General features: G+C 45.1%; 1 protein-coding gene across 5 annotated transcripts in view; it reads right to left on the reverse strand.

Moving 5' to 3' along the window:
- Window positions 1-14,542, reverse strand: part of arvcfb (ARVCF delta catenin family member b) — a 192,955-nt gene that overhangs the window by 15,210 nt on the left and 163,203 nt on the right. For all 5 annotated transcript variants that reach the window (XM_060908052.1, XM_060908049.1, XM_060908050.1 and 2 more), the window contains 5 exons: window positions 11,704-11,831; window positions 10,882-11,032; window positions 6,417-6,609; window positions 452-563; window positions 82-169 (listed from right to left, as the gene is read on the reverse strand). In XM_060908052.1, coding sequence (XP_060764035.1) covers window positions 82-169; window positions 452-563; window positions 6,417-6,609; window positions 10,882-11,032; window positions 11,704-11,831 — 672 coding nt within the window. The remainder of the gene's footprint in view (window positions 1-81; window positions 170-451; window positions 564-6,416; window positions 6,610-10,881; window positions 11,033-11,703; window positions 11,832-14,542) is intronic.

Here is a 14,542-nt window from a genome sequence, read left to right on the forward strand (position 1 = left end):
TAGCCTTAGGCCCACCTTTCATGATCAAGACAAGGCACATGAAAGTGGTGTCATGGGGGGGAAAAAAAAAACAAGACGCACCTTGGCTCTTCTCCATCAGGGGGAGGGTGGAGTCGTCGTATCCTGACCTGCTGCTCTTTGTGCCTTTCGGAGCCACGGTCGCTGTGGGCTGTGGGACAAACGTAGCTTTAAATTAGCGCTCGTATAAAACATCACCATCACAGTTTTACATCATCTCGCCGACCTTGTAGAAAGAGAGGACGCAAAAACCGACATGGGCGCGTCTTAATAGTGCACACACATCGAGTTTGTCCCGTTATTACGCAACAGAACTCGCACTAAAAGCACTGAAGCTCTTAGAGACAGAGAGAGAGAGAGCCTGGAAATAAGCCTGATGAAAGAGAAGAGAGAAAAAAAGACGCTGCTCAGTCCACACTCTCTATAATCGCACCTGAAAATGGGTTTTGTTCCAGCCGTCCTTGGTCAGAGTGTTCCTCAGCTCTTTGTAGCTCCACACCGTCTGCAGGATGTGAGAAGCAGCCTTGGTCTCTCTGGCTGACTGGCTGTGGGGCACAAAACACAGCACAGGGGTGGAATTCAAGTCTTCCGGAGAGCAGAGTGTCGCTGTGAAACTACAACCTAAACCCACTTGAACTGAAACATGTTCGCTTGTGCTTTCGCCGCTTCCTGACGGCTCTGTGACCCGAGTGGAAAAGTGCTCCGATAAATCCGGGCCTGTATGGGATCAGAAGCATCACGGGGAGAATTTGCTGCTCGGAGGAATCAAATCCATTTATTCCCTGTGTCCGAAATCGCTCCCTACTCACTATATAGTGAGGACGCCATTTTGTAGTGCTGTCCGAAACCTTAGTGAAGATTATTTACACCCTATGTAGTGCACTCAAAGTGTCCCACAATGCTTCACGAAAAGTAGTGTACAACGATGGTCACTAACCAAAGCAATATAGCCCATCATGCATTGCGGTCGTGCTGAAAGAAATCAAATTAAAAGTCTCAAATGTGATTTAATAAAAGGCAGCGGCGAAGAAGAAAAAGTATTCAGCCTTGATTTAAAAGAACTGAAAGCTACGGGTACTTTGTACTGATTAATGTGGGAAATGCGCTCAGTATAATATGGATTTATCACAAAAACATACGCACGTGTTTATTATTTTGAAACCCACCAGCCGAATGATCTGGCACGTTTTAACTGTGTGACAGTCATGACGTAAATACCAGCGCGACGGAGTAGTGTCCAAAAGAGTTTTTTTCATTTTACCAATGAGCTCACTGTATAGTCCTCTATATAGTAATTCCCTATATAGGGAGTAGTGAACGAGTGAGCGATTTCAGACACAGGGCAGGACTCTGAATTCTGCTAAAGCTTCAAACGGCCACCGCTGGCTCCATGTCCACATCGTTAGCTCCTCGGTCAAGTCCACGCTGAGCAACTTGGCCTTTATTTCACATTTATGCTCAGAATTCACTATGCCCCTTTTCCACCAAAGCAGTTCCAGGGCTGGTTCGGGGCCAGTGCTTCGTTTGGAACCGGGTTTTCTGTTTCCATTGACAAAGAACTGGCTCTGGGGCCAGAAAAACCGGTTCCAGGCTAGCACCAACTCTCTGCTGGGCCAGAGGAAAGAACCGCTTACGTCAGCGGGGGGGTGGAGTTGTTAAAGGAACAGTCCACCGTACTTCCATAATGAAATATGCTCTTATCTGAATTGAGACGAGCTGCTCCGTACCTCTCCGAGCTTTGCACGACCTCCCAGTCAGTCGCACAGTCACTCCTGTTAGCAATGTAGCTAGGCTCAGCATGGCCAATGGTATTTTTTGGGGCTGTAGTTAGATGCGACCAAACTCTTCCACGTTTTTCCTGTTTACATAGGTTTATATGACCAGTGACATGAAACAAGTTCAGTTACACAAATTGAAACGTGGCGATTTTCTATGCTATGGAAAGTCCGCACTATAATGACAGGCGTACTAACACCTTCTGCGTGCTTCGGCAGCGCATTGATACGGAGCTCAGATATCAATACGCTGTCGAAACGTGCAGAAGGTGTTAGTACGCCTGTCATTATAGTGCGGACTTTCCATAGCATAGAAAATCGCCACGTTTCAATTTGTGTAACTGAACTTGTTTCATGTCACTGGTCATATAAACCTATGTAAACAGGAAAAACGTGGAAGACTTTGGTCGCATCTAACTACAGCCCCAAAAAATACCATTGGCCATACTGAGCCTAGCTACATTGCTAACAGGAGTGACAGCGCGACTGACTGGGAGGTCGCGCAAAGCTCGGAGAGGTAGGGAGCAGCTCGTCTCAATTCAGATAAGAGCATATTTCATTATGGAAGTACGGTGGACTGTTCCTTTAAGACCAACAACAATAACAAGACCGCGAAAGATCGCCATTTTTAAGCGATGAGAAGCAGCAGCTGTACAAACGCGAAGTCATCCATTATTATTATTATTATTATTATTGTTGTTGCTGCTGCTTCTTCCACGTTGTTTTTGCTTCGATATTCGTGCCAAGGTTTATGCAAAAGTAGCGACGTAACTGACGTGGCTTCTCTTAGGACCGCGAGCTATGGAAAAGCAAACTGGTTCTCAGCTGGCTCGCAAGTTGAACGAGTTGTAAACCAGCACCAGCACTGGCCCCGAACCAGCCCTGGAACTGATTTGGTGGAAAAGGGGTATATGAGACTCCTGGAGTGGGATTAACAGAGGGGAACTGTCAGGGCCTTCTAGTCCTTCAGAGGAGCCCAAACATACAGTTAGGTCCATAAATATTTGGACAGAGGCAACATTTTTCTAATTTTGGTTCTGTACATTACCACAATGAATTGTGAACAAAACAATTCAGATGCAGTCGAAGTTCAGACTTTCAGCTTTAATTCAGTGGGTTGAACAAAATGATTGCATACAAATGTGAGGAACTAAAGCGTTTTTTAAACACAATCCCTTCATTTCAGGGGCTCAAAAGTAATTGGACAAATTAAATAATTGTAAATAAAATGTTCATTTCTAATACTTGGTTGAAAACCCTTTGTTGGCAATGACTGCCTGAAGACTTGAACATCACCAGACGCTGTGTTTCCTCCTTTTTAATGCTCTGCCAGGCCTTTACTGCAGCGGTTTTCAGTTGCTGTTTGTTTGTGGGCCTTTCTGTCTGAAGTTTAGTCTTTAACAAGTGAAATGCATGCTCAATTGGGTTGAAATCAGGTGACTGACTTGGCCATTCAAGAATATGCCACTTCTTTGCTTTAATAAACTCCTGGGTTGCTTTGGCTTTATGTTTTGGGTCATTGTCCATCTGTATTATGAAACGCCGACCAATCAGTTTGGCTGGATTTGAGCACACAGTATGTCTCTGAATACCTCAGAATTCATCCGGCTGCTTCTGTCCTGTGTCACATCATCAATAAACACTAGTGACCCAGTGCCACTGGCAGCCATGCATGCCCAAGCCATCACACTGCCTCCGCCGTGTTTTACAGATGATGTGGTATACTTTGGATCATGAGTTGTACCACGCCTTCGCCATACTTTTTTCTTTCCATCATTCTGGTAGAGGTTGATCTTGGTTTCATCTGTCCAAAGAATGTTCTTCCAGAACTGTGCTGGCTTGTTTAGATGTTTTTTAGCAAAGTCCAATCTAGCCTTTTTATTCTTGAGGCTTATGAGTGGCTTGCACCGTGCAGTGAACCCTCTGTATTTACTTTCATGCAGTCTTCTCTTTATGGTAGATTTGGATACTGATACGCCTACCTCCTGGAGAGTGTTGTTCACTTGGTTGGCTGTTGTGAAGGGGTTTCTCTTCACCATGGAAATTATTCTGCGATCATCCACCACTGTTGTCTTCTGTGGGCGTCCAGGTCTTTTTGCATTGATGAGTTCACCAGTGCTTGCTTTCTTTCTCAGGATGTACCAAACTGTAGATTTTGCCACTCCTAATATTGTAGCAATTTCTCGGATGGGTTTTTTCTGTTTCCGCAGCTTAAGGATGGCTTGTTTCACCTACATGGAGAGCTCCTTTGACCGCATGTTTTCTTCACAGCAAAATCTTCCAAATGCAAGCACCACACCTCAAATCAACTCCAGGCCTTTTATCTGCTTAATTGAGAATGACATAACGAAGGAATTGCCCACACCTGCCCATGAAATGGCCTTTGAGTCAATTGTCCAATTACTTTTGGTCCCTTTAAAAACAGGGTGGCACATGTTAAGGAGCTGAAACTCCTAAACCCTTCATCTAATTTTAATGTGGATACCCTCAAATGAAAGCTGAAAGTCTGGACTTTGTCCATTATATAACGATAACTTGAATACGTTTCAGTAAACAGGTAAAAAAAAAACCAAAAATTTGTGTCAGTGTCCAAATATACAGTATATGGACCTAACTGTATCAGCATTTCAAAGGTTACATTTAATTTCTTTCATAATTTCATTATAATTATTCTCTTCAAATTCGACGTCACTTTCTATCAAATGTGCTTCAGAAATGAAAGGGTTACGGTCCTGAAAACATTAAAATCGAGTTATCCAATCAGATTGTTTTGTTGTGTCTAGGCTGAGAAGAGTTTAAAGCTGCTCACTCATTGGTTAGGACTTCATTGCCGAGAGCAGAAGGCCATGGCAGTGTGTGTTTATGTAGGAAGTGACAGATTAATGAATTAACCAATCAGATTTTGATTTATTATGGGAGAGACCAAAAATTTATCGACCTCTACCTTTTCGAAGGCCAACACAAGCTTAACCGCAAATCAGCGCCGTCAGTGCAGCAGTGAAGTCACCTTCCATCCAGTGTAGCGTTCATCAGTAGTGTTAGCGAATGCTAATAAAGCAGCCAAGCCAGTGCTATCTATCATGAGCTACAGGCTAACGACTGAGAAACTAAGATTTCTGTCTCCAGACTTTTCTTCCACGCTGCACGCTCGCGACAGTATTTTCCACTCGGACTTAAGTATTCATTTCCCTCTTAGTGTAATTTACTGAGTTACTTTTAAAATCAACATCGACAGCGACACACAGCGGAGCGACCTGGCAGCCTACCGCTAATCCCTTACAAAATCCTTTACCCGGTTGCTTTTTTGGTGTCCGGCTCAGTTTTGGCTGAGCTCAAGTCCCAGCTCTAACAGTAACGGTTCGCCACTGGTGATTATAGACCCCTTCGCAGTAAACGTCATTCATACGCAAGAGGAAATTGCACGCGCAGCCTGGACTCAAAAAAGACTCAGCGATGCCTAGTTGTGTTGTCGGGTGTCAGAATCGTAGCAGTGATGGGGTTAAAATGTACAGAATTCCAGCAGGATCTCACCCATTCCAAAAAAATCGCCGACGTCTATGGCTACAAGCCATCAAACGTGTAGACTGGGATGAAAGCACCATCAAAAATGCGCGGGTTTGCAGCGCCCACTTCATCACAGGTAAGATCAGGCTATTTATTAAATCTTTCTTTTTTATTCTTTCTAGTCTTCGTTTACTGACGTAGCAAAATACTTTGGTAACGTTTGTCTGATTAGCTGGGTCATAGTTACACAATGTAATGAATATTGTTAGCATGTTAACTTAGCTTTGCATGCAATTTTGTTTGTAGAAGAGGTCTCGCTTGACTCAAGCAGTCCAGATTTTGTGCCGTCATTATTTGTGTATGCCGAAAATCACAATTTTAAAGCAAGGATGGAAAGGTAAAATTGTGTGCCCTCACTCTAAATGCCAACTTACGCTGACTGCTCTAACCTAGCTCCCGCCCCGTTCAGTTTCATTTCTGCTCTCTGCCTCTCGCTTTTTACGCAGCTCTGATTTCTCTTAGCTGCACTCTTTACACTGTCATTCCTTTCATGCCATTACCTCCTGCAAATTGCTGTTTAGTGTTGGGATTTGCTGTTGTAGCAAAATGAATATGAATGTCCCATTGTTAATCAAGTTGTACATGCCCGAACATAACAATCATATGCGTCTAAAGACTTGTAGGCACGAAGTTTTTCGTGGGTGTGCACTGAAGTCTTGTCAATAAGGTACGAGTATATATCTGGCCATTGTATACCAGGGAACTTACTAACATCGTCCGTCCACTCTTTAATTAAATACGGATCCGGTAGGCGATGTCCACTTGTTAGAGTTAACTTATTTATGTAGCATTCTCGATCTTGTAACGACAATTGTTTTGCATAATCTGACAGCTCGTAATGGCGGTCTATGGGCAGCGCCATTGTTTCTGGGTCCAGGCTGCGCGCGCATCCTGGCAACGGTCGGTGTGTTTACAAACATGCGAAGGGGTCTATAACACGCTCTATAATCACGTGCATCTTATAGAAAATTAATCAAATCATCTGTCCAATCAGAACTGAGAATTCAACAGCACTGTGGTGTAAAGGAAAAGAGAACAACATTTTCAGCTCCGTTTTACCTGGTCCTGTGGATGGCCACCAGTTTATCGATGGCCTGAGCCATGATGAGCGAGCGAGCGTTCTCCGAGCTGTCCGTCACAATCTCGTGGATGGTGTTGAGCACGGCGACCACCGTGTCCTCCTCCAGGTTCTTGGCTGGACGCTGCTGACCGCTCGGCAGGTTACTCACCAAGTCCCTCATCGCGTAGCTCCCTGGAAAACACACACACACACGACCGCTCTCAGCAAGACATTCGGTGAAAGCTAGACGGCCTTTCGATTTCATAAAATCGGTGAAATTTAGTTCCTGCTGAAATGTGGTCATTGTGATATACATCAGGGCTTTCCACTAAGGCTCATACTAGCCAGCCATGACAAATAAGTAGCCGGGGGGAGTAAACACAAAAACTCCTGTGCACGCAGTTCCCAGGATTAAATGCATTTTCCACAGACCATTTATTTATTCACTTTACTCAAATACAAAGTAAAATGGCAGTAAATCTTCTTTCTTTTCTTGCGTATTGCATCATGAGGCGTTCCTGGCTTGTAAATCTCTTATTTTCGGTGCATGACACATTCACGCAGCTGAGCATGCTATGAGTTAACAACGACAACGGTCTGCAGTGGGGCGACACAATTACACACCCAGCGAACATTTCTCCATTTGTGTATGAAAATACACTCCAACCACTCAGTTTGGCTTCATTTACAACCAACGGTGTCTTTTGATGCCAGCACGGAATTGAACGAGAGAAGACTGGTTTACCGGAGACAAAATAAGCGTCATCTCTGCTTCTGTCCCCTCCGAGTGCGCGCGCGCACACCGCATGTCGGGGCCGCGGATGAGTTACTCTCCCTTGATCAACGAAGTCTGCGGGGAATTTGTGGTTATTATCGGTACAAACAGCGCGAATCACAACTTAAATGAGTGCGGTTCAGTTTGACATTATTGTCAGTCCGTTAGATAAACATTTAATTTTATTAAAATCGAAAATTAATATTTAGAGCCTGTGGGCTACAAAAATAGTCATTAAAGTAGCCGGCTGGACTTAATTGTGTAGTCAGCTGTATGGCTGGCAGCCGGCGCTTGTGGAAAGCCCTGATACATGTTTATTTCTGTAATATCCCCCTCCCCCCCCCCCCCCCCCAAAAAAAACGAGGCTATTCTGTGATTCTCGAGCAAATAACGTGCATGAAATCGCTCGTTTCACGCAGTCAAGCAGACAGAGGACGTCCGTGTGCGCGCGCATGCGCAGGTTTACTTTCGACCGTGCACTGGCAGTTCCATCGTTCTGTCGCTAAACGAACAGCTGATCACACCGAAGTGCTCGCTGAGCGCCGATATTTATTAGTTTGGTCCTGCGTTTCCTATATAAAGTCTTTTCTTCTCGCTTTCGTTCTGTTACTGTAGTCGCTCTTTCACGTTTCATTCGCACACTCACGTCCTCCATTTTTCTCTCCCGTTTCAAATCTGTATCCCACAATGCCTTGCGCGAACGGGGAAAGCCCACCACGTGATGTGATGCGTGATGTAGTATCTTGAATTGGGTCATGGTGAAGCAGGAAAAAATAGCGGAGAATTTAGAGCCACGTGAAGATAAATTCATTAACCGTTCTATTTAAAAAAAACTAATAAATTTGGAAGTCTGTGATTCGAATTCAGTAGCTTTCGGTCACTAAACAAAAATAACTGCATGTTGGGGAAAATTCCTTTTATGGCCTACACTTGAAAAATCTGAAAGTCAGTCTACCATTAAATTCTAAATAAAAGCTGATTACTGTGAGCGGTTTTATTCGATGTGGCAGTTTACACCGTTGCTGTGAGGAGCTTAATTTAGATTTTGGTTTGCGTTTGACGTTTTGTCTTAATTCTTCTGTATCTGTTTTTCTTGGGAATTTACTTGGGAATAAATGCATCTCTCCTGCTGAAACAGTAATCCAGAAGACACAAAATACACATCTAAAACTACATTTACAGAATAAATTAACAGACTTTTACATAGTATTCTATCGACCGTGGTGCTTGAAAGTTTGTGAACCTTTTAAAATTTTCTATATTTCTGCATAAATGTGACCTAAATCTCATATCTCATTATCTCTAGCCGCTTTATCCTTCTACAGGGTCGCAGGCAAGCTGGAGCCTATCCCAGCTGACTACGGGCGAAAGGCGGGGTACACCCTGGACAAGTCGCCAGGTCATCACAGGGCTGACACATAGACACAGACAACCATTCACACTCACACCTACGGTCAATTTAGAGTCACCAGTTAACCTAACCTGCATGTCTTTGGACTGTGGGGGAAACCGGAGCACCCGGAGGAAACCCACGCGGACACGGGGAGAACATGCAAACTCCGCACAGAAAGGCCCTCGCCGGCCCCAGGGCTCGAACCCAGGACCTTCTTGCTGTGAGGCGACAGCGCTAACCACTGCACCACCGTGCCGCCCGTGACCTAAATCATCAACAGATTTTCACGCAAGTCCTAAAAGTAGATAAAGAGAACTCAGTTAAACAAATGAGACAAAAATATTATACTTGGTCATTTATTTCTTGAGGAAAATGATCCAATATTACACATCTGAGAGTGGCAAAAGTATGTGACCCTTTGCTTTCAGTATCTGGTGTGACCCCTTTGTGCAGCAATAACTGCAACTAAACGTTTGCGGTAACTGTTGATCAGTCCTGCACACCGGCTTGGAGGAATTTTAGCCCGTTCCTCCGTACAGAACAGCTTCAACTCTGGGATGTTGGTGGGTTTCCTCACATGAACTGCTCACTTCAGGTCCTTCCACAACAATTCCATTGGATTAAGGTCAGGACTTTGACTTGGCCATTCCAAAACATTAACTTTATTCTTCTTTAACCATTCTTTGGTAGAACGACTTGTGTGCTTAGGGTCGTTGTCTTGCTGCATAACCCGCCTTCTCTTGAGATTTAGTTCATGGACAGATGTCCTGACATTTTCCTTTAGAATTCGCTGGTATAATTCAGAATTCATTGTTCCATCAATGATGGCAAGCCGTCCTGGCCCAGATGCAGCAAAACAGGCCCAAACCATGATACTACCACCACCATGTTTCACAGATGGGATAAGGTTCTTATGCTGGAATGCAGTGTTTTCCTTTCTCCAAACATAACGCTTCTCATTTAAACCAAAAAGTTCTATTTTGGTCTCATCCGTCCACAAAACATTTTTCCAATAGCCTTCTGGCTTGTCCATGTGATCTTTAGCAAACTGCAGATGAGCAGCAATGTTCTGTTTGGAGAGCAGTGGCTTTCTCCTTGCAACCCTGCCATGCACACCATTGTTGTTCAAGTGTTCTCCTAATGGTGGATTCATGAACATTAGCCAATGGGAGAGAGGCCTTCAGTTGCTTAGAAGTTACCCTGGGGTCCTTTGTGACCTTGCTGACTATTACACGCCTTGCTCTTGGAGTGATCTTTGTTGGTCGACCACTCCTGGGGAGGGTAACGATGGTCTTGAATTTCCTCCATTTGTACACAATCGGTCTGACTGTGGATTGGTGGAGTCCAAACTCTTTAGAGATGGTTTTGTCACCTTTTCCAGCCTGATGAGCATCAACAACACTTTTTCTGAGGTCCTCAGAAATCTCCTTTGTTCGTGCCATGATACACTTCCACAAACGTGTTGTGAAGATCAGACTTTGATAGATCCCTGTTCTTTAAATAAAACAGCGTGCCCACTCACACCTGATTGTCATCCCATTGATTGAAAACACCTGACTCTAATTTCACCTTCAAATTAACTGCTAATCCTAGAGGTTCACATACTTTTGCCACTCACAGATGTGTAATATTGGATCATTTTCCTCAATAAATAAATGAGCAAGTATAATATTTTTGTCTCATTTGTTTAACGGAGTTCTCTTTATCTACTTTTAGGACTTGTGTGAAAATCTGATGATGTTTTAGGTCATATTTATGCAGAAATATAGAAAATTCTAAAGGGTTCACAAACTTTCAAGCACCACTGTACATGCATACGCGCGTGTGTATGCATGTGTGAACCTTATGTAATTACAGAAATTTACTATAAATATATAAAAAGCCTCACTACAGTGTTGACATTTCTCCCACATCTCTATTAAGACTCCGGAGAAGATTCAGCCTCTTTAATATTTCATACACTTCAAAATATCAAGTAATACCCTCGCTCGGGTGATGGATAACACCGCTGCCTTCTCGCTTATCTCTTAGATCTAATTTTGAGATGCAGTGAAAGCAAAGGCGGGATGTGTGATTGCAACCACTGCGGCATATTTTTGGGATAAAAATCAAAACGAGTCGTCATTAAGCTCTTCTCGTGCCTCTGCTCGTGCAGTTTTATAATCTGATTAACTTCATTTATCCCTGAGGTGTCTCTGAGGGCCGTGTTTAAGATCCGAGACTCCGGCGCTCCAGTCACGAGAAGAGAACCGGATCTGATGTCGAACTGAGCACTGAGGCATGTGGAAGCTCTCACCTATAAGGTCTTTGTTGCGCCGGTCGATGGAGAGGTTGCGCAGGGCGATGGCGATGGCGCGCACCACCTTATCCGAGTCGGAGCGAAGCAGCTCCACCAGGATCGGCAGGCCTTTCTCCTTACGCACCGTCGCCCGGATGTAGTTGGACCACTGTGAAGAAAATCATCTTTTTTAAATTTCAGTCAGCTGAGATCGAGCGTCATTTTGGAGTTAAATTTGATGTTTAGGGTGAAAAGCGGATTAAACTTCCCAAAGAAACAAACATTTCTCCAGCCTCTTCTAGTAAGCACGTTAGTGGTACACTAGGCATGAAGGGAGTGTGTGCTCACTGCAATGCACATCTCGAACACCTTACAATTTCGCACAGCCGATCCACAACATGTTTCTGGGCGTGGGGGTGAAACCAGAGAACGTCCGACACTCCACCCAGACAGTAACCTGAGCTCAGGATCGAACCGGGAGCACTGGAGCTTCTTACTGATTCACACAACGTCCCCATGTGAGATATGTGAGAACGCTCTCGTCTCCTCAGTAAATAAAGTAATGCAGTAGCTTACAGTGAGCACTAGGAGGAGATAGTGAGCTTCGGCAGGTGGGAAAGACTACACAGAGAATAGGATGAAAGAGCTCTCTGAAATCCTCTTAGGGAGCAGAGAATGTGTCTCTCTCTCACACACACACACACACACACACACACGGTGTAAGCACATGGAGTGTGTGTGTGGCCTGACATACTGCTTAGCTGCAGCGGTTCTGACACTAAAGAAAGCTCTGCTCATATAGCCGTGTGTGTGTGTGTGTGTGTGTGTGTTTGTACTGACGGTCCACTGTCCAGCGCTGAGGTTCTGTAACGCCCCTGCCGCCGCCTCCAGGGTGTTGTAGTTCTGACTCTCAGTCAGCAGGGACAGATAGAGACGCACCACCTCGGGCTGGTAGAGCAACTCGAACCCTACGGGGCGGGGGACATAAAATTACTTTCTGTACTTCACAACAACAAACTCATTCTTAGTTTTGTCAACTAAATGGAAAAAACACCAAAACAGAAAAATGAATTTTAAAAGCACATCATCAGGAACCTTGACGCTCCTCTTCAGATGAACATGAAAGAAGAAAATTTTGATTCAGACACATTCAACAGCTGTGAGGAGACGCGAGAGAAAAACTCTGAAAGAGCCAAATGCTTTAATGTAGGCTTTGTTACTGAATGCCTGCACTGACTATCACTGTCAGCTCAATCAATACTCCGAGAGAGAGAGAGAGAGATGGTAAGAGACAGACCGTGAGGGGGGAAACAGAGAGAAAGGCAGAGAGAGAGAGAGAGACAGCTAGAGAAAGGCAGAGAAAGACAGGCAGTGTGAGAAAGACAGCGAAAGACAGAGATACAGAGATGAAAGAGAGGGGAGAGACAGACAGACAGAGGGCAAGAGACCAGGGAGAGAAAGACAGATGGGGAGAGACAGACGGCAAGAGACTAACAATGTGAGAGAGACAGCAAGGGGGGGGAAGAGAGTGAGAAGGGCAGAGACAGAGAAAGGCAGAGAGAGACACACACAGACGGACGCTGAGAGACAAACGGTGTGAGAAACAGCAAGGGGGGAGACAGAGAGAGAAAGGCAGAGACAGACAGAAGACAAGAGACAGATGTGTGAGAGAGACAGCGGCAGGGACAGAAAGACAAAGAGAAGAGCAGAGACAGACGCCGAGAGACAAATGGTGTGAGACAGACAGCGAAGGGGGGGACAGAGAGAGAGAGAGAAAGGCAGAGACAGACAGAAGCTGAGAGACAGTGTGAGAGACACAGCGGGGGGGGGGGGGGGGACACAGAGAGAAAAGCAGAGACAGACACCAAGAGACAAACAGCAACGGGGGGAGACAGAGAGAGAAAGGCAGAGAGCGAGAGAGAGAGACACCAAGAGACAAACGGTGTGAGAAAGACAGCAGCGGGGAGAGAGAAACAAAGACAGACAGAGAGAGATGAAAGAGAGGGGAGAGAGAGACAGAGTGCAAGACAGCAGCAGGGAGAGAAAGAAAGAAAGAATGAAAGAGATTGTGCGGCTCCCTGTTAGAAGTGATCGTTTCGGACTGATCTGGGCTCAGTGTAAATGAGCCCTGTGCAGAGTGTTACTGTTGAGAGCGGGATGAGAGCTGATCTGGAGTCAGCGTGTGACGTGATCCTGGACGCAGCTGTGTGGACGCAGTTTATTACAAGACTGAGGTGTGGAGATTAGACAAGGTCACAAATAACATGCACCATGGGACTGTGTGTGTGTGTGTGAGAGATCCATCATCCAGGACACTTTCATTAATCCATCCGTCCAACCTGCTGTACTAAACATGACAGGCCCATGTGTACATCCATCCATCCATCCATCCATCCATCCATCCGAATCCCCATCTATCCATTTTCACACCAACCTGACTATCCATCTGTCCAGGTCCATCTCTGTCCATCCATCCAACTGCGTCTCTTTGTTCATCCATGTCTCAGTATTTTTACCCATCTCACCATTTTCCCATCCATTCATCCCTCCATCTGTTTTTCCCTCCGTCCGTTATAATATATTCAGGTATATCTAAACTGGGTGAGAAAGCTGACACACTGGCTCTAGAGTCAAGTTTATATGAAACTTTTTTTTTTTTTTTTAATGGCAGAGTTACTGATGGATGGATGGAGACGCCAAACCCTGCGTGTGACCCGGAACCCAGAACGAGACCCGGCACCCGGTGTTCCTCGTTGAGTCAGTGTCGTCCCGCTCAGCGCCGCTGCATTTATTACAGCGTTAGAGTTCAGACACTGCAGCAGAGCGCGTATCGACCAGTCACGACTCGCAAGGCAACACACACCACTCGCGTGGTCTCTGAGGAGAATCCATTTGCAGTATCTCTGTCTCCATCTCTCTCTCACACACACACACGCCTCTCACTTTAACATGCATTAATCAGAATGTAGATCCAAGAATAAGAACAGTACTCCCTTACAGCAGCACCACACTGCTGGCTGCGTAAATGACGGTAATTCATTATCAACGTATTCTAACAGCTGTAGCTGAATCTTAATCCTTCACTCTCTCTCTCTCTCTCTCACACACACAGCCTTTTTCCTTTTAGTCTTCTGTAGATAAAGCCAGGCAAACATGCTCCTCAGAAACATTTAGCCCGACCTGTCATTTGCAGAGACGTGAAACGGCTGGCTGCCTGAACCCGGGCAAAAATCACATTAAAGTGGCGTGTGATTGATGCACGAGAGCTTTGTTTCACGGTGAAGCTGGAGGAAGGGCCGAGGCAGCAGCAGGACACGAGTGCGTGCTTTGTTTTTTTGATATACGAGTGCACATGAATATGCTTTCTGGATGTGATGAGATGGTTGGGTTTTTTTTTTTTTCCCTTCACCTTGGTGCGTGTGTGTGTTTGTAATGTCGTCTGAAAGAGTGCGTCATCATTCTCTTTCAGTGTTTACACACAGCCATCAGCTTCTGCTCGCTAATCATGCCCCTCCACACACGCACACTATTTCTGGAAGCTGGGAGAGTGTGTGTGTGTGTTCGTCTGGGCGCTTTGCCCTTTTGTTGCAATGGTGCTTTTTAAAAGAATTTTCTTGGCTTGCAGCACAGACAGTCCACAGACACGGCGAATCGTTCACGCGCAGCGACTGGAAAGAGA

Source organism: Neoarius graeffei, chromosome 24 (genome assembly GCF_027579695.1).
Source record: "Neoarius graeffei isolate fNeoGra1 chromosome 24, fNeoGra1.pri, whole genome shotgun sequence".
NCBI lineage: Eukaryota > Metazoa > Chordata > Actinopteri > Siluriformes > Ariidae > Neoarius > Neoarius graeffei.